Raw genomic sequence first — 25,778 nt, forward strand, 5'->3', positions numbered from 1 at the left:
GGCCTAGATATAGAAATCCCCTTGTTACGTAGAGCTTTTAGGGCAAATAAGGTCAATTTTGTCCCCAGGATGTGACCCACACCAGTCGACTAACACCCAGGTACCTATTTTACTGATAGATGAACAGGGACAGCAAGTGTCTTAAGGAGACATGTCCTAATCTTTCCACCCATACCATAGCTCAGTGTGCTAGCAATCTAGCTACAGGAGACCCACATCCTCCTCGTTTACACTTATTGGGAATTTGAGCCTGCAACAGGAGCTGCAACCTTTAATGGGCAAAACATTTCTTTGTGAAAGTTTTGAATGATGGTGAAAGTGTTTCTTACTTTTTTGGGGTCACCTGCCTCGGTGAGAGACGGCCAGTGTGTTGTAAAAAAAAAAAAAACATTTCTTTGTTGGGTGGATAGTCATAATGGCAGGTTCTCTGTTAGCCACACCTACATCAGTCAACTTATAAAATATTGCCCCTTTGAGGCTTGGTGACAAGTTACTTGTTGGTCTATTTGTGTGTTCACAGCCCAAACTTAAAATTTTATGTTTTAATTCATGGTCTGTTTTGTGATTTGTGGGCCTCACAAAATAAAGATGAGTGAGAGTGGAGTGTGTTACACAGAAAGGTTGAGCCTGGGGGATGGGGGGGGGGGCGGAGGTGTAGGCCTTGTCTAGGGGCATAATGTGAAATAATAGAAAATGAACCACCTGAGGGCTACTTTGGTAAATTCACAAAGCGCTAAATCAGCAAAGACAAGCAAAGACCCTATTTGAAGAAATATACATTTAATATTCATAAGCTATATACAAACACTGCACAAAACACACACAACCTTCCTTCCGTACTTTTCACCTAAACAAACAATACATTAGGATGCTGTCAGGCTAAGACACAAAAACAAAACAAAACACAAATACATAAATATGTGCTAGGACCCAGTGAGTGTCATTACATTAACCCCACTGTCTTAGCCTCCTAGGGAAATACATCACAATCTCACCCAAATTCATAAGCCCTCACTCACCCATAAGGGCCAGGACCATATCAGAGCCCAGGTGAGCATAATGGTAACCTCAGAAAAAGGAGTATAATAAAAAAAAAAAGGGTGCCATGATCTGTATGCTGATCACCCACGCTGTTCCCGCGTGACAACCTACGCTCACTCAGATGCACGCTATTCCCACACTCCAATGGGAAATAAGTCACGCTGTGACTTAACTTAAATTTAAAGTTTAGGCTAACTTAACCCTTTGACTGTTTTCGACGTATAAATACGTCTTACGAGCCAATGTTTCTGACGTATATATACTCAATAATTCTAGCGGCTTCAAATCAAGCGGGAGAAAGCTAGTAGGCTTACATGTGAGAGAATGGGTCTGTGTGGTCAGTGTGCACCACATAAAAAAAATCCTGCAGTACACATTGCGTAATGAGAAAAAAACAACTGATCGTTTTTTTGGAATAAAACGCCGACTTTGAGGTGTATTTTCGTATAGTATTTATTGTTGTATTCACGTTTTCATGGTCTTAGGTGATAAAATGGAAAACATATTACAGAAATAGAGATGATTTTCATTACTTCGACGATGAAAACGACCTTGAAACTGAGCTCAAAGTAGCAGAAATGTTCGATTTTTACCATGTTCAGGAGTAAATGAATCACACCACACGTCCAGTACATGTCAACTGGGGAGTCTAATATTCTTTCACTAGTGCACTGATATTATTTATACCATTTTTACAATAATGCCATAGTCTGCATAACAGTAAATTTTGTATTTTTTTGTATGAATGAAAAATAAAAATAGAAAGCAATAATAATATAAGAGGGGCCTAGAGATGTGACTAATGAACAGAGCATATGTTATTTTAGTGCCACGAATGTCTACCTTGTTTATTCTGGACCCTAATTTGAAATTGGCATCTTTTTTAGTTTGCATGAAATTGGCCAAATTGCTAATTTCTGACCACCATATTGGGTAGTCCAGATTAGTAAATGGGAGGTTTCTTGTACTCAGCTGATAGATAAAGTGGAGTTCTAAAGAAATAGCTATGAGTTTGGTCAACTGGAACAATGGAATTGGCTGAAAATAGGGCTCAAAGTCGGCAAAATCGCCGATACACATATGTCGCCGAGACCGCTAACTTCGCGGGAGCATAATTCCATGAGTTTTTGACCAAATTTCGAACTTTTGGTGTCATTACCATCGGGAAAAGATTCTCTATCATTTCATAAGAAAAAAAATAATTTTTTTTTTTTTTAAAAATTGAGCGACATAGAATGACAGTTTCAGAAAGGGGCCTGAAACAGTCAAAGGGTTAAAGTGCCCACAAATTGATAACATTATTTATAAATTATGGCGCACTTGTCCATAACATAACAGTATACCACAATGCAGAACCCTGCATAATAGTGTGGCACTTAACCTTGTAATTTATGGTGGAACTATCTGGAGTATACATGAAGGGTATTTTGAGGGTCAATGCCCCCACAGCCCAGTCCATGACTAGGCCTCATGGGGGATTAGGGTCTGATCAACCAGGCTGTTACTGTTGGCTACATGCAGACCATCGTATAAACCATAGCTCTGCTGGTCAGGTACTGACTTTAGGTGTCTGCCCAGCCCCCTCTTGAAGACAGCCAGGGGTGTATTAGAAAACCCTCCCCTTAAGTATGCCTGGAGGCAGTTGAACAGTCTTGGGCCCTTGACATTTATTGTGTTGTCTCTTAGCATACTCATGGCACCCCTGCTTTTCATTGGGGGATGTTGCACTGCCTGCCAAGTCTTTTGCTTTTGTAGGGAGTGATTTCAGTTTGAAGATTTGAGACTAGTCCCTCTAGGATTTTCCAAGTGTATATTATCATGCATCTTTCTTGCCTGCACTCCAAGGAGTACAGGTCGAGGACCTTCACTCATTCCCAGTAATTTAGATGCTTTATGGTACTTATTTGTACAGTGAAAGTTCTCTGTATATTCTCCAGATTTACATTTTCACCTGCTTTGAAAAGGGCCATTAGTGTACAGCAGTATTCCAGTCTAGAGAGAATGAGCAGTTTGAAGAGAATTTTCAAGGGCTTGGCATCCCTTGTTTTGAGGGTTCTCATTATCCATCCTATCATTTTCCTAGCAGATGTGGTAGATACACTGTTGTGAGCTTTGAAAGCGAGATCCTCTGACATTACCACTCTCAGGTCCTTCACATTAGTTTTTTTCGCTCTGTTGTGTGACTGGAATTTGTTTTATACTCGATACAGTTTTTATTTCAACTTTTCTATGGCAGAGTAATTAAAATTTGTCTTCATTGATTTTCATATTTTTTCTGATGCCCATTTAAAGACTTGGTTAATGTCAGCTTGGAGATTTGCAGTGTCCTTGATGGATGACACTGTCATGCAAATTCTGGTGTCATCAGCATAGGAGACATGATGCTGTGGCTTACATCTCTGTCTATGTCAGATATGAGGATGAGGAAAAGGATGGGAAAGGGTACTGTACTTTGTGGAACAGAGCTTTTCACTGTGGCCTCCTCTGACTTTACTCTGTTTACTGTTGTAGATCCATCTACCAATTTTTCTTGCAATTCCTTTATCATACATTTTGTGTGCTATTACGCCACGATCGCACTTGTTGAAGGTATTCGCAAAGTCTCTGTATGCTAATCTGCATTTTGATTGTTCTTCCAGTGCATCGAAGACCATGTCATAGTGATGCAGTATCTGTGAGAGGCAGAAGTGATCTGCTCTAAACACATGCTGTCGTGGGTTGTGCAATTTATAGGTATTCAAGTGGTTGGCGATCTTGCTTCTTAGAACACTTTCAAATATTTTTATGTTGTAGGATGTTAGTGCAATCGGTCTGTAATTCTTTGCAGTTGCTTTACTGCCATCTTTGTGGAGTAGGGCTATATTTATTGTTTTTAGTGACTGTGGGATGACCCCTGTGTCCATGCTTCCTCTTCATTGAATGCTTAAGGCACATGAAAGGGGCTTCTTGCAGTTCTTGATGAATATGGAATTCCACGAGTTTGGACCTGGGGCAGAGTGCATGGACATGCCATTTATTACTTTTTTGAAGTCCTGTGGTGTTGGGATTATATCAGGAATCCTTGAATTGACCAAATTTTGAATCTTGGTCATAAAAAATTAATTTAGATTGTCGACCCTTAGTCTGATTAACAACTCACTAAATGCTGAGTCATATTAGGACTTCAGTATTTCACTCATTTCTTTGCTGTCATCTATGTATGGTCATATTGTGTATAGTATTTGGCTAGGTCAAACAAGTTAGTAGGGTATGCACCCTTATGGTCCTTGGCTGATTCCCAGTCCTCTGTTGGTTACTTGCATTTAAGTAGGTCTCCATTATTTTTGGGGTCATTGGTGTGTGTAATGCTTACTCTTGTTGGGCTTTATGTTGTGTGAGTAGTTGCGTAGATGAAATTATGTCAGTGTTCATAATCCCTTGTCTTTACACCGAGATTGGTCAGGCAGGCAACAAGGCTTGCGAGTCGACTCATTCTGGAAGATCCCGACAACTTTCTAGAGATCGAATAGACCCTGACCATCCAGTCTGTCTTCCAGTTCACCCTCCTTCAGTCAAGCTCAGCCAGTGCATTGTTCATTGATCTTAAGTTCTGTGAGTGGTGAATGATCTACACAGGCTTAACATTTTCCATGATTATATAATAATTATACTGCCTGTTGTCTCTCTCTCTCCTTCCTTTGAAGGTTCAGCATCATGCACTGGTTTTAACAGTTTTTTTTTTTATAATATTAAGTTATAACTAATCCATAAAAATTCCCTATAAACAACAGTACACTTCTAATTATAAACTTGTTCAGCAAGGTGCTTGTATTGTCCCAGTCAGAAAGCTCTTTTTATCACAGCGGTCATTTCAAATGAAGATAGGGTGACCAAAAAAAAAATGAAAATGCATTCATTATTGATTGTTTAATAGCTGTCATGTGAAAATTGCATGAATATCACAATTTAAATGACCCTTCCAACTACAACATCTGTACACATCATTTAGAGAGGAAAGAGGCAATGTACTTCCCACCTCTAGAACTTGAGTCCTGCTAAATGGTTTCCCTGAATTTCTTCATGAATGTAACCTTGCTCACTCCAACAGCACATCATCATCTCAGAACCACTGGCCTCCACTTACTCAGATGTAACACATTCACACACGTCTTCTGTATGCTTGAGTTCCAGTCACTTATACCTTATGCTATAAAAGGTAAAAACTTGCAAAAAAAATATTTAGAAGTTTATACAGTGGACCCCCGCATAACGATCACCTCCGAATGCGACCAATTATGTAAGCGTATTTATGTAAGTGCGTTTGTAAGTGTATGTTTGGGGATCTGAAATGGACTAATCTACTTCACAATATTCCTTATGGGAACAAATTCGGTCAGTACTGGCACCTGAACATACTTCTGGAGTGAAAAAATATCGTTAACCGGGGGTCCACTGTATATGCTATTAATAAATATTAAATTTGCAATGTTTTTGTATTATGATGCAGCAGGGAAGAAGCTGGATTCAGTTGAGGTGGCATGTTTGAAGGCATGTGTAGTGTGAATATTGGCTAGAAAATTTGGAACATAGAAATTATAACACAGTGTGGGGTAACCAAGGGTATACTGTAATTGACAGGTGTTGAGGTGTTGTCGAGATGGTTTGGGCATTTAGAGAGAGGATGGAGCAGAATAGGATTACCAAGAGAGTGAATAAATTGGGATGGAAGGAAGGAGGGGTAGGGTTCCAGAAAGGGTTGGAGGAAGGGGATAGAAGAGGTTTTGAGTGCTGGGGGCTTGAGCATCCAGCAGGCTTGTTTTGAGCATGTTAGATCAGAGTGAATGGAGACAAGTGGTTTTTATGGTTTGTTATGCTCTTGGGGTGTGAGCAAGGTGATATTATTTAAGTGATTCAGGAAAACTGATTAGTTGATCTTGAGTCCTGGAGGAGCAAAGTACAATGCTTGCACTCTGAAAGAGGGATGGGATGGGGGGTCATTTGAATTATGATGTCTGCATATGTCTGGTAAGACAGTTGTTGAGTGAATGATGTCAAATATGTCTTCCTTTAATGGATTATCCTGCCTTGATTGCAGATGGCCAGTGGGTTAAAGAAATATTTTTTCCACATCAGTGTAACCTAAAAAAAGACTTTTGGCTGGTAGCAGGCAGAGTTTATAAAGTTAGGAAAACAGCCAAGGCCAGAGAATAAGTTGCAAAAAGTGCAAAGCTGATTGTAAATTTAGCATATTGCTTCCTTTCCTTGATGTTCATGTCCAGTGCTTTCTGACAGGCTTTTCTTTTTATTTCTTTTGTAGATTTATACATAATGGTATATACTTTCACTACTTTTTCTTACCATGCTCCTGTCAGGAAAATAGTGTTTGTTTCTCTCTCTGTGCCCTGCACATCTTTGGGTCTCAGTTTCTCTCTTTCTCCATGTCCTACACATCTTTGGGTCTGAATTATTCTCCATGCCTTACACATCTGTGGGCCTCAGTTTTTTAACTAAAGTTTCCACTACGCAGCTCACTCTCTTGCCTTGGCTATCTTCCCAATTTCATAAATTCTGTCTTTCTTCTCTTCCAAACCTGCTTCTTTTGCAAAAGATCCTGTACCTTGCTTTCTCTACATTTCCAGTATTCTAAATCATGACAACGCTCTCTGTCCAATAGATATCAAACTTGCAATTCACCACACTACAACTCTTCATAGTAATCATGTTCATACCTCTCCTCCTGTCACTGATGCTTTCGGTGCCTATTTCATTTCCATTTCCTTGTGCTCCCTTCAGTATTTTCGTGGTACCAGGAGTTCTCTTACGCTGGTGAAACTGGTAGTTCTCTTCTAGTTTTCAATTTAGGGTTTGACCTGGTTGAATTTGTGTTGGAGTGCAGTGACACTGAATCGTCTAGGTCCTCCATCCAATTCACACTTAAAGAGGAAGTTGAAGGCACACTACCTTTCCTCGATGTTCTGCTCTGCAAATCTGATCTTGAACCTTTGTTTCAAAGTTTTCCACAAACCTAACAGTCAACACAGTCTTCTCTACTTCTACTCACACTGTGACACCAGGTCTAAACGTGGTGTCATCATGAACCTTTTCCTATGTACTCTCTGTATCTGCCGCACTGAATTTCCTGAAGAATGCTCTTTCCTAGAATACATTTTTTTTGAACCTCACTATCTTCATAATTTCATCAGAGACTGCAGGTGCTGGACACACAACTCACCTAGATGAGATGCTACAGAAAGAAGATACATAGTACTCTCTAAAAACTCTATTATTAAACATGTGTCTGTTACGTTGGTTTGTCCCTTATTACTTTGATAGTAAGGTTCTCACCACATGTTCTAGTGTGGGGTAGCTTTTACTTAATGGCCTTATTTGTCTAGGGGTAATACTTACATCATGGCTGATCATCTTGAGTGTCTCTGATATCCTTTCACCAGCCCTCCTCACAGGTTATTTAAACTACTACTGTAAAAATATAACTGTATTCTAAATATATATGTACAGAAGATACAATTACAGCCTCACATTTTCAAAACAAAAATCTACACACTCCATTGCTGTTCTCCCACATGGTGCATCTCAGCAACTTTTGTCCTTCTCTCTTCTTGACTAACTCTGGGCTAACCAGTGTTTTGACGCACTTTAGTCACTCTGGGTATGGTGGCCACAACTTAAGTTATAAAAACTCACCGCTGGAGCACACATGCCCCAAAAAGATAGAAAGAAGGACCCAGAGGTCCTTCCACCTTCATGTCAACCAAAACAGAGAGAGAGAGGGAGGGAGGGGGGAGGAGCCTAGCTAAGCTCCTCCCACACCCACCAAAAACAAAAGACTGTTGCCAAGCACAATTCTCCAGTTACCACAATTCTACCACACCTTAATTTTACTTTTACAAAAAGAAATACAACTTTATAAACTACTTATTTAAATTGTGCGTTTGTGTGTCTATAGTATAACCTATTATATTGAGAAAAAGGCTTGACCCAGCTGCCTCTCAGTCCTAAGGGTGATCAGCCCTTATGACATTTAGAACTGAGTCCCCATCAATTCAATATAATTAGGTATTCCAGGAATTTTTATTGACCTAAGAAAAGCTTTTGACACAGTAGACCACGACATCCTATTCCACAAACTTGACCATTACGGTATAAGAGGCCATGCGCTTGCTTATTTCAAATCTTACCTTACTAATAGGTATCAGTATGTCACCATTAAAGACACAGCATCAACAACACGGCCACTTGATACTGGAGTTCCGCAGGGAAGTGTCCTTGGTCCCCTGCTCTTCCTCATATACATCAATGATCTTCCAAATGTATCCCAACACCAGAAACCCATTCTCTTTGCTGACGACACGACTTATGTCATCTCTCACCCTAATCTTGCCACCCTCAACACCATTGTTAACGAGGAGCTGATCAAAATATCGACTTGGATGACAGCCAATAAACTTATGCTTAACACTGACAAAACCTACTATATTATGTTTGGTAGCAGAGCAGGAGATGCACAAATTAACATTAAGATCGACAACACTCTAATTACCAGACATAATGAGGACAAATTCCTAGGCCTATACCTTGACAACAACCTGAATTTCAGCACCCATATCCAACACATAACCAAAAAAGTATCCAAAACGGTTGGGATCCTCTCCAAGATACGATACTACGTGCCGCAAAATGCCCTTCTCACACTATACCACTCACTTATTTATCCATACCTCACCTATGCTATTTGTGCTTGGGGATCAACTGCAGCAACACACCTAAAACCAATAATAACCCAACAAAAAGCTGCAGTAAGAATAATCACTAAATCCCATCCCTGGCAACACCCCCCCCCCACTCTTCATAGATCTAAACTTACTCCCTGTTCAGTACATCCACACTTACTACTGTGCAATCTACATCTACAGGACCTTAAACTCCAATATCAACCTTGACCTAAAATGCTTTCTTGATAGTTGTGACAGAACCCACAGGCATAACACCAGACACAAACATCTCTACGATATTCCCCGTGTCCGACTAAACCTTTACAAAAATTCAATGTATGTCAAAGGTCCTAAAATCTGGAACACCCTACCTGAGAACTCTAGAACTGCAGACACATTCATCACCTTCAAAACTACCATTAGAAAACATCTTATCTCCCTGATACACCCCGTCAAGTAACTACACGAATACCACCTGGTGGTTCACACTTACACTCACTCACCCATTTGACCATAAACAGAAATATTAATCTCAATCTTAAAATAATGAATCCTGTGATACTCCAATACTGAAACTATGTACTGTGCCAAAACCAAAGCATTCACATTGCTAAACTCACAAACTAGTATTTAGTCACTTAGCCATAATACCAACTTACCTCATAATTTGTAATATTTTAAAATTAAGAATTAAACTAAGTCTGCCCGAAATGCCTAGCCATGCTAGGTGTTCTAGTGGTACACTCTGTAATCATTATTTTACATGTAAACCACACAATAACCAAATTCTGTAAACTCAGCATTGTAATTCTTATAGAGAATAAACTTTGAATTTGAATTTGAATGTTGGGTCCTATAGCCCCATAACACCCCCACCTCCAGACGAAGTCTCACAAAAGCTAGCCATGTCCCTCAGGATACGGCTAGTAAAAGTATATTGCTTAAGTCTGAAGGCGGTAAGCAAGACTACTAGAAATGCTACATATTTTCTAGCACCATAACTACTCTTCACTTTACTGTTATTTACAACAGATTGCAGAATTTTTTAGAAAAGGATTTTAACCATACCCATATACTCAAGGGTGTAACTATTTACAATTTTAGTGACTTTTAAACAATACACATTACAATGCAAAATTTGCACACAATGCCCACTGTGAAAGCCCGCACCAACAGGCCTGTGCCTCTGCTACGGTAATCCAGCAAGTAACTGGTACTCCAGGGTAGCATCATCCTGATCAGGAGACGAGAGTAGAGCCAAACCCAGAGCAGTCAGGTGTACACCAGGCAGGAAACTTCACAAAACATGTCAAGGTGTCTCTCACTTGGTGGCCGAACCAAACAGTGAGACTTCCAGTCAACACTCACGATCCTTAACATGGTCAGGCACTCAAGCTCATCTTCCGAGGTCCCACTCTACACAGATCTTCCAAACTTATAAAGAGGAGGCTGACATAGAACATGGAGGGGTCCAAGGGACCACAAAGGCAAATCGTCAGGCCGTTTTGTATATAGAGCACACCAAAACACAACATCACATACCTTCCTGAACGTCTCATGTTACCGAAGGTTGCCAACCACTGCCTCAACTCACATTTACATATACACTGACCCTCGTCACACTTTTGGCTCCGACTCAACTCCTTCACAGTCAGATGGCTGGTAGAGAGTACTCAGGCTCGCCGAGAGTTCACCACTGCAAAAACAACAAGGTCAGCACATGACAAACACTATGTACAAAGTACGCACCATGCATCTACATGAAACATCTAGAGAGAGCATCAGCAACCACATTCTCTGAGCCTTTTATATATTTAACTTCCAAATTAAAAGGCTGTAGGAACAAAGCCTATTTTAAAAGTCTGATTCTAGCCACCATACACAGGAACAGGATGAAGAGATCTTGAGGCATATACAAATGCTGAAGAGCCAGCCCCAAAATGAAAATTTTCTTTCCTGTGGTAAAATGTTGACATTTAAACTTAGAAGGTTGTTCATAGATAGTAACAGTTCTGCAACCTCTTGCAGTGCAACAACAAACACCAAAGACATCTCTTTGCACCCAGGTTGGATACATCAAGTTTACACAAATACCATCACGTTCCATCTCACACACAAATTTTAAGCACACAATGAACACAATTTGCATTACACACATGAAAATGGTACTGGAACACAGGCCATGGAAATCACATCTTCCTGCCCCATGTTTTAGTTTATTTGAAATGTTTGCATCTCTTACTGCATAAGTATCAATCTTTCTAATCCTGTAAACCTTAGTTGTTAAACGTACTTTGTGGTAGTCAGTGTTTATGCCCAGGGTGCCATCTAATTTGGGAACCATGAAGCATGGGAATGCCCACTGACTCTCACTAAGCACTACAAACTGGTGGTGGAAGAATTTCACTTCTTCCTCTATATCCAATTTTTCATACAGATTTTTCCCACACAAAAATTGTTGAATTGGCTCAGCTTCCTTAACAATTTCTTCATGGAGTTTCAGCTTTTCCCCATTACTGACATCCCAAACTTTTATAAAGTTCCAAGGTGGCTGAGCCAACTCTCCAACATTTTTCTCATTAAATTGTTACCCGGAGTGGCAGCGGCAGCGGCAGCAACGGTATCCTGCCAGCTCTTCTTTCTCAAAAAACATCGCTCAACAAAACTTGTGATGGCCTAAAGTGAAAGTTCAACTACATGAACCCACGTAGACCACAACATGACCCAAGAATACTAAGAATGTAACCCAAATCTTGACAAAATTAGAAGATCTAAGGAAGACAGCCCTGCTAACCCAAACACTGCCTCCGCTGCCAGACAATCACTTAACCCAAGCTCCGAGAAAACAAGCCTTCTCCTCCATTGCTACACAGTATCTACTTCAGTGATACTATGAAAGGATATCGCAGAAGAATCAACACCAGTAATAAAAGAATAACAGCAAGGACCCTAGAACTCAACTTGTCTACCCAGCAGGACGCCAGTGTATCATCAACCCCTCTCTCCGCCGCCACCCAAGGAACAACAACAACAACAACAACAAACATGGCTGACTCCCCCTCCAACTCCACTCCCTTCAAAGGATTCACCCATGATAACTCAGGTATGATTATTCCTGACAATATCAAGGACTACATCGTTGCTCTAGAAAATGAAATCAAAGATATCAAAGCAACACTCGAGCGACGAGAATCCAAGATAACCAACCTCGAGAATAAGATCCAAAACCTTGAAGAGAAGATTACATCGGGAAGTGTTGACACAGAAAATACTCTAAAAGCAGCTATAGCCAGTCACACTGAGCAAATAACAACAATAAATATGAAGGTTGAAGAAGCAATCAAGGACTGGAATCAGAACATGCACACTCGACTAAATGAATACCTTGATTTCCAAGACGACAAAACTGAACAAGATAAGTTGTCTGATGCAGTTATAATAAACAGTCCACACATTCCTAGTGACATAACACAAGCACAGTGCAAAGAAACTGCTATCAGGATAATACAGAACCACGTACAAGTCATCGTGCAAAACAATGAAATCAAAGAAACACGTTTGCTAGGAAAACCAGGAAGTAAACACAGTATAATGATCCGACTTCATTCATACGATAAAAGAAAGGACTTAATTAAATCAGCAATTACAATGAAAAATGGAGTGTACATAAATGAGTGTCTAACAAAAAAACGTCAAAACCTTCTGTTCAGGCTGAGAAAACTTAAACAGGAAAACAAAATACATCAGTGTTTCACGCGAGATGGGAAAATACTAGTAAGGAAAACATCAACAGGACAACAATATACTATCTCAAATGAACACGATTTCTCTACCTTCCTTAGAAAAGCTGACATTTTTGTAACAGATTAGATAAGTGCCCTTAATACATATATACGTGTGGTGCATATAGTGTACGTTACTGTTATATTGTACATTATTATTTTTATTATTTTTCATCACTAGCTAATCAAATACCTCCAATACTCCATACTTCTTTCTTACTACTATAAATTGCTCATAATTTTAAATTACAAGTCAAATCTTACTCCAAATTAATAATATTCATTATTCTTACCTGTCCATTTAATTTTGTTTATCACTACTTGTTTTTTAGTCACTTTTTATTGTGTATGCAATTAGTGTATATTCCAATTACTTTTTTGCAAGTACCAAAACTATCTTTTGCTAGCTAGTACCAACTACCTCATTTTTTTTACTTTTATTGTGCAATAAACTGCTCAATTTATTTAATATTACAAATCAGATCTTACTCCTAAACCAATATTATTTCATAGTGACCACCTGTCCATTTAACTTTGTTTACCATTACTTAATTTTAGTCCCTCATATATTTTCTCCTTTATTTTAGCTTTATATAACTACCCTAGTTTATACATTCACAATTGTTAAAATAATCAAGGTGCTATTCTCAGGTGCTAAAGTAGAATAAGTTCACAACTTTGCCATTATATTCCAAAACTACCTTAGCTCATTATTTTACATTTGTTAAATAATTCAGGTGCTATTTTTTAGCTTAAGACTATTTACTTTGTTTTATACTTAATTCTAACTATAGATTCACTACAAATCTTATGATTACAAGCATTGATCCTGATACCAACCTCTTATTTAATGACTTAAATGATTCAAACAGTTACTGTAATTACTACACTGCAGAACAATCAAAGGCACTTCTCAGTGCCAACAACAACATAACTATCTTTAACTACAATATCAGATCTTTAAGCAAGCATTACGATGACCTCATAGCATTACTAAATTCCTTACATGCCAATATGTCCATCATTACACTAACTGAAACCTGGCTAAAGCCTGATAGTACAGATGTCTATGCCATTCCTGGTTACACAGCCATACACAACTGTAGGCCAGACCAACAAGGGGGTGGCACAGCCATATACTACTCAGACCAACTAGAATGTATCACTAATACTTGCACAAGGGATGAACATGGGGAATATATAATAGCCAAATTCAAATCCAAATACCTACAAAAACCTCTCACATTGATAAACATTTACAGAGTTCCACAGTCAAACATTAGCCAATTTAGTCAAAACCTAGGAAGTATGATAACTGATGCACGCATGAACAAAGATCACTTACTACTCTCAGGTGACTTCAATATAAATCTCCTGCAAGACCAGGACCCACACGTTACTGAATTCACAAACACAATGAGTAACTGTATGTTGCTACCAACAGTAACAAAACCTACAAGAGTTACAGAGACTAGTGTTTCCCTACTTGACCACATCTGGACCAACACCATATCCCCTTTAAAATCAGGCATAATTACAGATAATACCACAGACCACTACCCTACTTTTCTCATAACAACTCTTGGTAAATTACCCCAAGACACTACTAAAGTCACCTTCAGACTTCACAATGAGGCAGCCATTAATAACTTCACAACAGCAGTAGCAAACATTGACTGGCACACTGAGCTAGAAATCTATACAGATATTGACGAATGTATTAATAATTTTCTAAAAAAGACCCAATACCTCTATAACAAGCACTGCCCTAAAAAAACTAAACAGATGACAGCTAAGAGACTGAACAGTCCCTGGTTAACACCCAGCATTCTCAAATCCATAAATACAAAACACCAATATGAAAAACAGTACAGAATGGGTCACATAACCAGAGACCAAACAAAACGTTACTCGTCAATCCTAACCAGCCTGATAAGAAGGGCAAAAAAATTGTATTATGAGAACAGATTATCCAACTTACGAGGTGATATAAAAAAGACCTGGAAAACCCTATCAGAAATTCTAGGAACAAAAAAGATATAACGAAATAGCGAAATAAAATTAGCAAAATCAGATGAACCCCAACTCCCACCAACAGAAACAGCAAACAGACTCAATGACTTCTTCTCCACTATAGGACAAAACCTTGCCAATAAAATCCCAAGCTCAGATACCCCACCAAATGACTACCTCACTGGCAACTACCCGAACACACTGTTCCTAGCTCCGACTAACCCATACGAAGTCTCCCTTATTATCAACACGCTAAAAACAAGGCAGGAGATTTAAATACCTTACCACCCTTTATATACAAAAAAGTGTCACAAGTGCTATCACCAATCATTGCAACACTCTTTAACAAATCCATTGAATCCTCCACCTTCCCCACAGTACTCAAAATAGCAAGGGTCACCCCGATCCACAAAGGAGGAGACCAAACAGAGTTGAATAACTATAGGCCAATATCCAACTTACACCCTCTCTCAAAAATCTTCGAAAAATTAATTCATAAATGAATCTACTCCTACCTTATCTCCCAAAACATACTCAACCCCTGCCAATTTGGATTCAGGCCAAATAAAAATACTAATGATGCTATTATACACATGCTAGAACATATATACACTGCAATAGAGAAAAAAGAAGTCCCACTGGGGATCTTCATTGACTTACGTAAAGCTTTTGATACAGTTAACCATGATTTGCTCCACGTAAAATTGTCACACTATGGTATAAGAGGGCACTCCCTCAACTACCTCAAGTCATACCTCAGCAACAGAAGCCAATATGTGTATGCAAATGGGGCAAACTCTTCTGCACAACCAATTACAGTTGGTGTCCCACAGGGAAGTGTCCTTGGCCCTCTTCTCTTTCTCCTATACATAAATGACCTACCAAATGCTTCACAATTACTCAAACCCACACTATTTGCAGATGACACTACATACGTCTTCTCCCACCCGAGCCCAGTCACGCTAGCCAATACTGTAAATACAGAATTACAGAAAATATCTACCTGGATGAGGACTAACAAACTTACACTAAACATTGACAAAACCTACTTCATTCAGTTTGGTAACAGAGCTACAGATGTCCCTCTTAACATAATGATAAACGGATCACCTATCACAAAGCTAACAGAGGGAAAATTCTTAGGAATCCACCTTGATAATAGACTCAAATTTCATACACATATACAACAAATTTCTAAGAAAATTTCCAAGACTGTAGGCATACTATCGAAGATACGGTACTATGCTCCACAGTCAGCCCTCCTGGCCCTATATCACTCTCTTATTTACCCCTATCTCACCTATGGAATTTGTGCATGGGGCTCAACAACAAGTAACCATCTCAGACCACTAATTACCCAACAAAAGGCTGCAGTTAGAATGATAACAAATTCTCACTATAGGCAGCACACTCCACCAATATTCAATACACTAAACCTATTCACCATACAAAACATTCATACTTATTACTGCACCTATTACATACATAGAACACTTAACTCTGATATTAACCCTCCCCTCAAACATCTCCTTGCCAACCTCAACAGAACACATGACCATAACACAAGGCACAGATCACTCTTTGATGTTCCTCGTGTCCACCTCACACTATGCAAAAACTCAATGCACATAAAAGGCCCTAAAATCTGGAACTCATTACCTGTAAATATAAAAGAAACACTACCTGTTTATAAATTCAAGTCTCTTCTAAAAGATCACTTACTCACCCAAAACCAAATAAATACTGAATAACTGAACCTTATAAATTGTATATCTTAAATGTTTCTCACAATTATATCACATAAATGTTAAACCTAAAACCCAATCTAACTTTATTATTTTTTAAATACACTACCTAACAGAATACTCCATTCTACTGAATGTACAACAATGCATACAACCATATGACCTGTCTTTGTAATACTCACTTGTGCTTTATAGTAATCTGTTTACATTAAAGTTTTATCACCGATGTCATCATTGCTTAGTTCATCTTAAGTTAATTTTAAGCCAGCCCGTAATGCTATGCATAGTATAAGTGGCTTTGGCATACTGCTCTTTTCTGTATTTTTTGTACCTCTGTATGTGTGCACAAATTTTTAAATAAATAAATAAATAAATAAATAAATAAAACCAAGCATGCATTTCCCAAAATCTTTTACACACATGTTATTTCTTAAATACACTTTTGGTATTTCATACAGATTATTGTTTTGCAGCCCTTTACATTCCATTAAAACATTAGTCTCTCTGAATTTTTGACATAACTTCAAACCCTTTGGCCAGTTACTGTGTACATTATACTCATTCTTTTCTTGCTTGGGGGTGTGGGTTTTATATCTAACCCCTGGGAACTTCCCCCACAAAATGTTCAGCTCACAGCAACTTGCCATACAGATTTTCACATGAATTGGCTCCAGTATCAGCACTTCCTCTCCAGCTTCGAGAGTATCATGGTCCACATTATGGTCCCACATCATCATCCTGGTCTGGTTGATGGGCACGTTCACTGGTACCATCCACCTCATACGAGCCAAACAGTGTCTGAAACTGAGAAAAAGCTCCGAGGGGGGAGCATCACCATCCTCCCCAAGCCAATAGCTCAGAGATTCCAGAGTGCTTCCCCACTCAGCAAATACAAAGAAAGGGATCCTCTCATCCCAGTTGTTAGTATTGTCTATACCATAGGCTTGCATCATTGTCTTGAGGGTTTGATGTAATTTCTCTATTTCCCCTTGAGATGGAGAGTGATACACAGTTGAACACTGAGGCTCTACTTTTAATCCCTTCAAAGCATTTCTTTTTGCACTGCTTGAGGAAAACCAACATGAAAAAAGAACTTCATCAAAACCCTTAGGGCTACATGAGCAGTTAGCTTATGTAGAGGGACTGCTTCCAGGTACCTGGTAGTGGAGCAAATATTTGTGAGTAAATAATCATTTCCCAGTTTGGTCCTTGGGAATGGACCAAGTACATCTACTACCAGCTTGCTGAAGGGTTCACCTGGTGCTGAAATAGACTGAAGGGGAACAGGTTAAATACTTCGACTTGGTTTCCCTATAAATTGAAAGACATGATAGGTCTCAATATACTCTCTGACAGTCTCCCACAGCTGAGACCAGAAGAAATGCCTGAAAACCTTGGACATCACCATCTGGGGACAAAAAACCCTTGTTCTCCTTCCATTGATACTGCAAACAGAGGTGAATTTTTTGTAAGAGTTTCCTCCCTGAAATGAAAACACTTATTTAACTGTAAAATCTCTTCCTCAGCAACAGCGACATTTTCCTGCACAGAAATTAATTGCCCCCTAGCAGGTGCAGCCTCTCTCGCACTATTTAACTGATCCATTCTCCAATCATGCTCAGCTCTGGCTGGAACATCCTTTTCTTCAGTTGACTGCAGTTCAACATCAGAAAGCAGAGTTACCAAACTTAAGCCCTCACCATCCTCATGAGAAATATCATGAAGACTGTTGGTAACATGATCAAGAGCCATACTTCTCATGGTGGAACCATCAGGGAGAAGGTCTGGCAGGGTTTTCCTTGCCATTTCCTCCCAACATTTGGGACTTGGTTTCCCCCAAACTAGTTGTTCCTCACTGTCTAACAGGCCCATAACATTATTCCCTAATAAGAAGTCGACCCCTTCGAAGGGAATTTCATCTGAGATACCTACAGGGAGATAGCCAACTTGGTATGCAGATTCTACCCATAATTTGTGTACAGGTGTCCTTATGGTTGAACCCGTAATACCCTTCAACAATATATCTACCCCAGTATAGGTATCCTGAGACACTGGCAGCACTCCAGCACGTAGCAAAGAGTAGGTGCTACATCCATCTATCAAGGACAATATGTTCTCAACTCTGCCTACATCCTTTTGCAAACCAACTGTGGACCTACTAGAAAATATACACATCCTGGGGTCTAGATCCAAAGGTTCCTCCTCACCTTGCCTTGAAGACCTAATGCAGGCAACTGGATGTATCTCTGCAGTTAGGGTCCCCTGGGATGGTTCCTCCCTTTCCTGATCTTGCCGTCTTGACCAGCAAAACTTTTGTGTGTGTCCAGTTTTGTTACAGTAATAACAGATAAAACTCTTAAAGGTATTTTTACCATTTGGTGTAGGACTGGTACTGTTTACTCGAGGACCTGAAACATTATCTGATTGTCTAAGTAAACTTTGAACTCCAGCTGACTTACCTTTTCCTTCTATTTTAGAGGGCACCTCAGCCTTCATTTGTCCCTGAAAATTCTTGTCCCACTTACCTTTATGACCTTAGGACTTGGAATAAGGTTTAGAACGAGTGGGGAAATTTTCAGAAGCAGCATGACTGTTTTTACTTACCAATTCCCTGCGAGCCAAGAATCTGTCACCTAGATCCAGTGCTTCTGAAAGATTATCTGGGTTTTTGTCCTTCAGATATTCTCTGAGGTCAACAGGGATTGTATTGTACAATTCCTCATGAACCATCAGATCTACTAATTTGTTATAGTCTTTATTAACTCCTTTGGAGCAAACCCATTTCTTAAAAAGGAACAGTTTCTCATTCCCAAACTCAGTTAAGGTCTGCCCATCCTGAAATTTTTGATTCCTGAACTTTCGTCTATATTTCTCAGGCATCATTTGGTAGGCAAGCAATACATGTACTTCCTTTTTAAGCTTATCATAATCAGAAAAATCTTGCCCCTCCAGAGTCTCAACTCTCTGGAATCCTTTACCCACATGTTGTGTGCGAACTAGGGTAGCCCACTTCTGTTTGGGCCATCCTTGCTCCAGAGCAGTCTTCTCAAAAAAAGAAAAATATCTATCTGGGTCACTCTCTGTAAACTTAGGGACAAAATTTGCAGCTTTAGTTATGTTAAAGTACTGCTCAGGCTCTTGTTCTGAACCTCCTAACCTTTGACGTTCTTCCTCCTTAGCTTTCATTAAGTTCATTTGAGCCTCTAGCACAGCTAATTTAAATCTCATTCTCTCCATTTCCATATCACCTGGAGTAGGTGATCCCTCATGTTCACTGTTAACAGGCATGTTTACTGATGAATTATTACCTTCCTCCCTGAAGCCTAAAACGTTTAAAGACTCATCTTCCGACATAGATTTTATCTTTAAACACTTGCTTCCCTCTTACAGTATCAGTGGACAAAGTTTTCCCACAGGCACATAAAATAACACAAATTGAATGTAAACTATGCACATAGCACTTACCATAACCACAACAAAAATGTGTTACTCAACCTTTCTCCCACCTTAGGAGAAAAACAACCTGTAAACTAATATATGAAAACAACACTTCCACTGACACCACCTTGGTAAATCTTCTACCAGAAACATGCAACTGTTATTACCCCATACCAGCACATATAGTTAAAAGAATGTTTTGAGTTATTTTAGCAGTCAAATAACTCTCCTGGACAGGCCCCCATGTTACGTTGGTTTGTCCCTTATTACTTTGATAGTAAGGTTCTCACCACATGTTCTAGTGTGGGGTAGCTTTTACTTAATGGCCTTATCTGTCTAGGGGTAATACTTACATCATGGCTGATCATCTTGAGTGTCTCTGATATCCTTTCACCAGCCCTCCTCACAGGTTATTTAAACTACTACTGTAAAAATATAACTGTATTCTAAATATATATGTACAGAAGATACAATTACAGCCTCACATTTTCAAAACAAAAATCTACACACTCCATAGCTGTTCTCCTACATGGTGCATCTCAGCAACTTTTGTCCTTCTCTCTTCTTGACTAACTCTGGGCTAACCAGTGTTTTGATGCACTTTAGTCACTCTGGGTATGGTGGCCACAACTTAAGTTATAAAAACTCACCCCTGGAGCACACATGCCCCAAAAAGATAGAAAGAAGGACCCAGAGGTCCTTCCACCTTCATGTCAACCAAAACAGAGAGAGAGAGAGAGAGAGAGGGAGGGGGGAGGAGCCTAGCTAAGCTCCTCCCACACCCACCAAAAACAAAAGACTGTTGCCAAGCACAATTCTCCGGTTACCACAATTCTACCAAACCTTAATTTTACTTTTACAAAAAGAAATACAACTTTATAAACTACTTATTTAAATTGTGTGTTTGTGTGTCTATAGTATAACCTATTATATTGAGAAAAAGGCTTGACCCAGCTGCCTCTCAGTCCTAAGGGTGATCAGCCCTTATGACATTTAGAACTGAGTCCCCATCAATTCAATATAATTAGGTATTCCAGAGTAACTGTTACTTATAAATACATGTTGGGTCCTATAGCTACATAAGTGTCTAGCACTGTTTCCAACACCAAATTTCAAGTGTCCACTGCTTTTACTAGTCAAGAATATCACCAGTAAGGAACACCACCAAATATTCCAAACCACAGCAGCAAACTTGCAATGACTATGCCCAAATATATATGGGAGAAACATTGAGAGACCTTCACACACACATTTCTGAACATCATTGTGCCTGCAGAATGGACCAAATGAAAATTGGCTTTGCTTCTTACAGAAGCACAGCCATTTTTACTGATTAATTATAATGATGCGCAACTCATTGTCAAGAAGACACCATTAATCAGCATTTCAAACAACTTCACTCAGAACAACAGCTTCTACAACAGAGATGAACCCCTTGCCAGGAAGCTTCTTGACTGTTATCTCACATAGCAACAGATCAGTGTAGAGAGGAACACTGCAGCAAATCTATTGGCCCAAGCTACGTAGGTCCTTCTTGAATCCACCTTTTTCAAGCTATGTATTTCACCAAACTGTTACACAAGAAGTAAGCTTCAGCATATCTCATCTGACTCTTCACATCTGACCAAGCTGTTACACAAGAATTAAGCTTCAACATACCTCACCTGACTCTTCATGTCACTACATTCCTGACATAGATACACACATCCTCCCTGGGTAGATCTGTTTGTGACTTGATGAATGCCACTGTGTGGGCAAAATGTTGTCAATGAAGGATTGTGTTATACTGCATTTGTATCTTTATCCATTGCTCCAAGGTGCTGGACTGTTGGTACACTCAACATTTCATGTTTTTCTCCTCGTCACCTCATTAAATAAATTTTGGATGTATAAGTATGTAGTTTAGTTATTTCTGTGGCACCTTAGCAGATGTTAATTCAACTTGTATTGTCTGAGTCCTTTGAAATGGAATAGAAAAAATCCATTATAGCACTTTCTCATTGAGTGGTTTATTTTTTATTTAGGGGTGGTAAGGTTATACATCTACAGCTGTACCGTACTGTATATATAAAATTCAATTACCTTGGCATCTTTTTACTTACATTAATGTTGTAAATTTGTTTCAATAAGTGTCTAAAGTTTTTGGGATAGTGAAAATTAGTAAGGTGAATTTGAGAGTAAGATGATGAAGGTTGTAATACAGGAAGGCCCCGCTTTACGGCGTTTCACTTTACGGCGTTCCGCTAATACGGACATTTCAAATTATGACCAAAACTCACTATACGGCTCCCCCCACCTGACTTTCTAATACGGTCACCGTGCCCCACCCTGTTTGTTTACATTCTCCATGAGCTCAGTAAGCACTAAGTCTCTCCATTTTGTCTGGAAACTCCAAAATTTCAAATGTTTTTAAAAGTTATTTCATATTTTATATATACTCTGATAATTATACTTATGTATACCTGTACCTAAATAAACTTACATACATCAAGTCATTTAAATGTCGTATATTACGTTAATATACACATTTTCATTAATCCATCCATGATATTTTTTTCAAAATTATATAATAAACACGATGCATAACATATAAATAAGATAAATACACCCCACAGTAGAATAAATAAACATAAATGTGAGCTGTGTAGCAGACGACTTCCACAAGTGGTGATAATAACAATACTGAGTCTCATTAAATGTCGTATATTACGGTAATATACACATTTTCATTAATCCAGCCATGATATTTTTTTCAAAATTATATAATAAACACTATACATAACATATAAATAAGATAAATACACCCCACAGTAGAATAAATAAACATAAATGTGATCTCTGGTAGCAGACGACTTCCACAAGTGACGCCATAATAACAATACTCACGGAGTCTCATTAAATGTCGTATATTACGGTAATATACACATTTTCATTAATCCATCCATGATATTTTTTTCAAAATTATATAATAAACACGATGCATAACATATAAATAAGATAAATACACCCCACAGTAGAATAAATAAACAAATGTGAGCTGTGTAGCAGACGACTTCCACAAGTGGTGATAATAACAATACTGAGTCTCATTAAATGTCGTATATTACGGTAATATACACATTTTCATTAATCCATCCATGATATTTTTTTCAAAATTATATAATAAACACGATGCATAACATATAAATAAGATAAATACACCCCACAGTAGAATAAATAAACAAATGTGAGCTGTGTAGCAGACGACTTCCACAAGTGGTGATAATAACAATACTGAGTCTCATTAAATGTCGTATATTACGGTAATATACACATTTTCATTAATCCAGCCATGATATTTTTTTCAAAATTATATAATAAACACTATACATAACATATAAATAAGATAAATACACCCCACAGTAGAATAAATAAACATAAATGTGATCTCTGGTAGCAGACGACTTCCACAAGTGACGCCATAATAACAATAGTCACGGAGTCTCATTAAATGTCGTATATTACGGTAATATACACATTTTCATTAATCCATCCATGATATTTTTTTCAAAATTATATAATAAACACGATGCATAACATATAAATAAGATAAATACACCCCACAATAGAATAAATAAACATAAATATAAGATGTGGGAGCCTGGTTTGTTTACATAACTCTGCGCCTGTCACCTCTCATGTATTCATTCTTTCTCTCTCATTTATTCGTTTTATCTCATTTACTTACTCCTGACCCTACATTAAGACTACAAATATTTTAAGGTAAGTAATGAGTGAACTGTATATACATTTTATCGCTCTGGGATGCTTAAATATCATAGAATAGTATGTGTGGGTGGGGTGGCCTGGTGAAATAGCCTGCCTATTACAATACATACCACACTTGATTTCTTACAATAAATACTACTTGTCTCACCCTAGATTAAGACTATAAATATTTTAAGGTAAGTAATGAGTGCACTATGTGTGTATTGTACCTTTTTATTGTTTTTTGATGCCTGGTTCTATTGCTAACTTAATATATGTTAGTGTAAACTTGTTATCTAGTGTTTGTATGCATTTATAAGTGGAAAAAAAGGGTGTTCCACTTTACGGCGATTTCCGCTTTACGGCGCTAGCCTGGAACCTAACCCGCCGTATAAGTGGGGCCTTCCTGTATTTGAGATAGGAATTGTTAAATTATATTACTTTAAAATGTGTTGATTATAAATTTGATTATATTAAAAAATGTGTATGATTTTATACTTTTACAAAAAATATTTTTTGAACCAGGTTCCTACGAGAAGTACAATGACAGTGAGTGGCACGTTGTCATTGCTACTCGTGAGCATAATGAACTTCGCCTCGATATTGATGATTTTAAGTCTTATGCGTAAGTATAGCTTTTTTGGAATGTAATTTATAAATCCTTTCAATATAGCTTTGATTTCAGACTATTGTTAATCCTTAAACTGTCCAAGTGTACATCGATGTTCATGTGCGTAGCGCTACGAATGTAGATCAATGTTTTATTTTTCATTCCTTCAAAATTGGCATGATTGGCCTAAGATACCTGGTCAGTATAGAATGGGTCTTTACACTCGGTGTAAGCAGTATTAAAAAAATCTGGGACTAATTAATACCTTGTGGGAGCACCAGTTCAATTGAGCGCCAGCTAGAGCAAATAGCATCGCAAACACAAGGGATTCACTGATGTCATGTCGTATTAACACTCCCCTTTTCAGAGGAAAGTGATGTTGACCTAGAGGTTAGTGGCTTTGAGATGTATGTGGCCACAAGTGGTCAAGGAAATATCAAAAACCTCGATAATAACCCAGGTGCAACATCCTTTCATTTCTGATACCACTGGTAGTGTCATCCTGCCAGAATGTCGTATATATTCGGCCAGCTGGTCGGCTTCCTGGGTTCCTGGATGGCTTCGTGGGTTCCTGGCTGGCTTCCTGGGTTCCTGGCTGGCTGGCTGGCTTCCTGGGTTCCTGGCTGGCTGACTTCCTTTGTTCCTGGCTGGCTGGCTTCCTGGGTTCCTAGCTGGCTGGGTTCCTGGCTGGCTGGCTTCCTGGGTTCCTGGCTGGGTGGCTGGCTGGCTGGCTGGCTGGCTGGCTGGCTGACTGGCTTGCTTGCTTTGGCTGTCTCTGTCTCTCACAGGTACACATAAGTACAGTTATTATACATAGTGTAAATTACCTAGGATAACCCAAAAATTCCAGGCAAAGTGCTATACAGTGCTTGTAGATATAAGGCATAATAAGCATGACGTAAGTAATATGCATTTTCACTTGCTTATCAATCAGGGAGTGGCTCGTAAACCAACAAGTTTATGAGCCCTTCCCTAAGACATAGAGACAAGCAGAGGGAAAGACACACACACAGGCAGACAAAAACAGATAGGCAGAGCTAGACAGACAGACATGTTTGTGTGTAACAGTGAAAACAAACAAAGCCAGGGGTTCCCTGCAGCAGTGCAAGATCATCAAGTGTCACTCCACTGCTTCACTGTCAGCAGTTTACTGACACTTGTCATGAACACCATGCTTCAAGGAGTTTCATATATAGTGAGGGAGACTACTTCCCGGTAAAAGTAGGTCTTAGACAGGGATGTGTAATGTCACCATAGTTGTTTAATATATTTATAGATGGGGTTGTAAATGCTAGGGTGTTGGGGAGAGGAGTGGGATTAAATTATGGGGTATCAAATACAAAATGGGAATTGACATAGTTACTTTTTGCTGATGATACTGTGCTTATGGGAGATTCTAAAGAAAAGTTAAAATGGTTAGTGGACGAGTTTGGGAGTGTGTAAACATAGAAAGTTGAAAGTGAATATAGAAAAGAGTAAGGTGATGAGGGTATCAAATGATTTAGATAAAGAAAAAATGGATATCAAATTAGAGAGGAGGAGTATGGAAGAAGTGAATGTTTTCAGATACTATTTGGGAGTAGACATGTCAGCGGATGGATTTATGAAGGATGAGGCTAATCATAGAATTGATGAGGGAAAAAAGGTGAGTGATGCATTGAGGTATATGTGGAGACAAAAAACATTATCT

The 25,778-nt window shown here is 38.8% G+C and overlaps 1 protein-coding gene across 4 annotated transcripts in view; it reads left to right on the top strand.

Annotated features, from left to right (window-relative positions):
- LOC138851589 (laminin subunit alpha-like) overlaps window positions 1–25,778 on the top strand; it is a gene marked incomplete at its 3' end in the record, with an annotated part of 94,103 nt that overhangs the window by 5,894 nt on the left and 62,431 nt on the right. For all 4 annotated transcript variants that reach the window (XM_070080844.1, XM_070080846.1, XM_070080842.1 and 1 more), the window contains 1 exon segment: window positions 24,004–24,103. In XM_070080844.1, the coding sequence (XP_069936945.1) occupies window positions 24,004–24,103 (100 nt within the window).

This window comes from Cherax quadricarinatus, unplaced genomic scaffold (assembly GCF_038502225.1).
Source record: "Cherax quadricarinatus isolate ZL_2023a unplaced genomic scaffold, ASM3850222v1 Contig1100, whole genome shotgun sequence".
Taxonomy (NCBI): Eukaryota; Metazoa; Arthropoda; class Malacostraca; order Decapoda; family Parastacidae; genus Cherax; species Cherax quadricarinatus.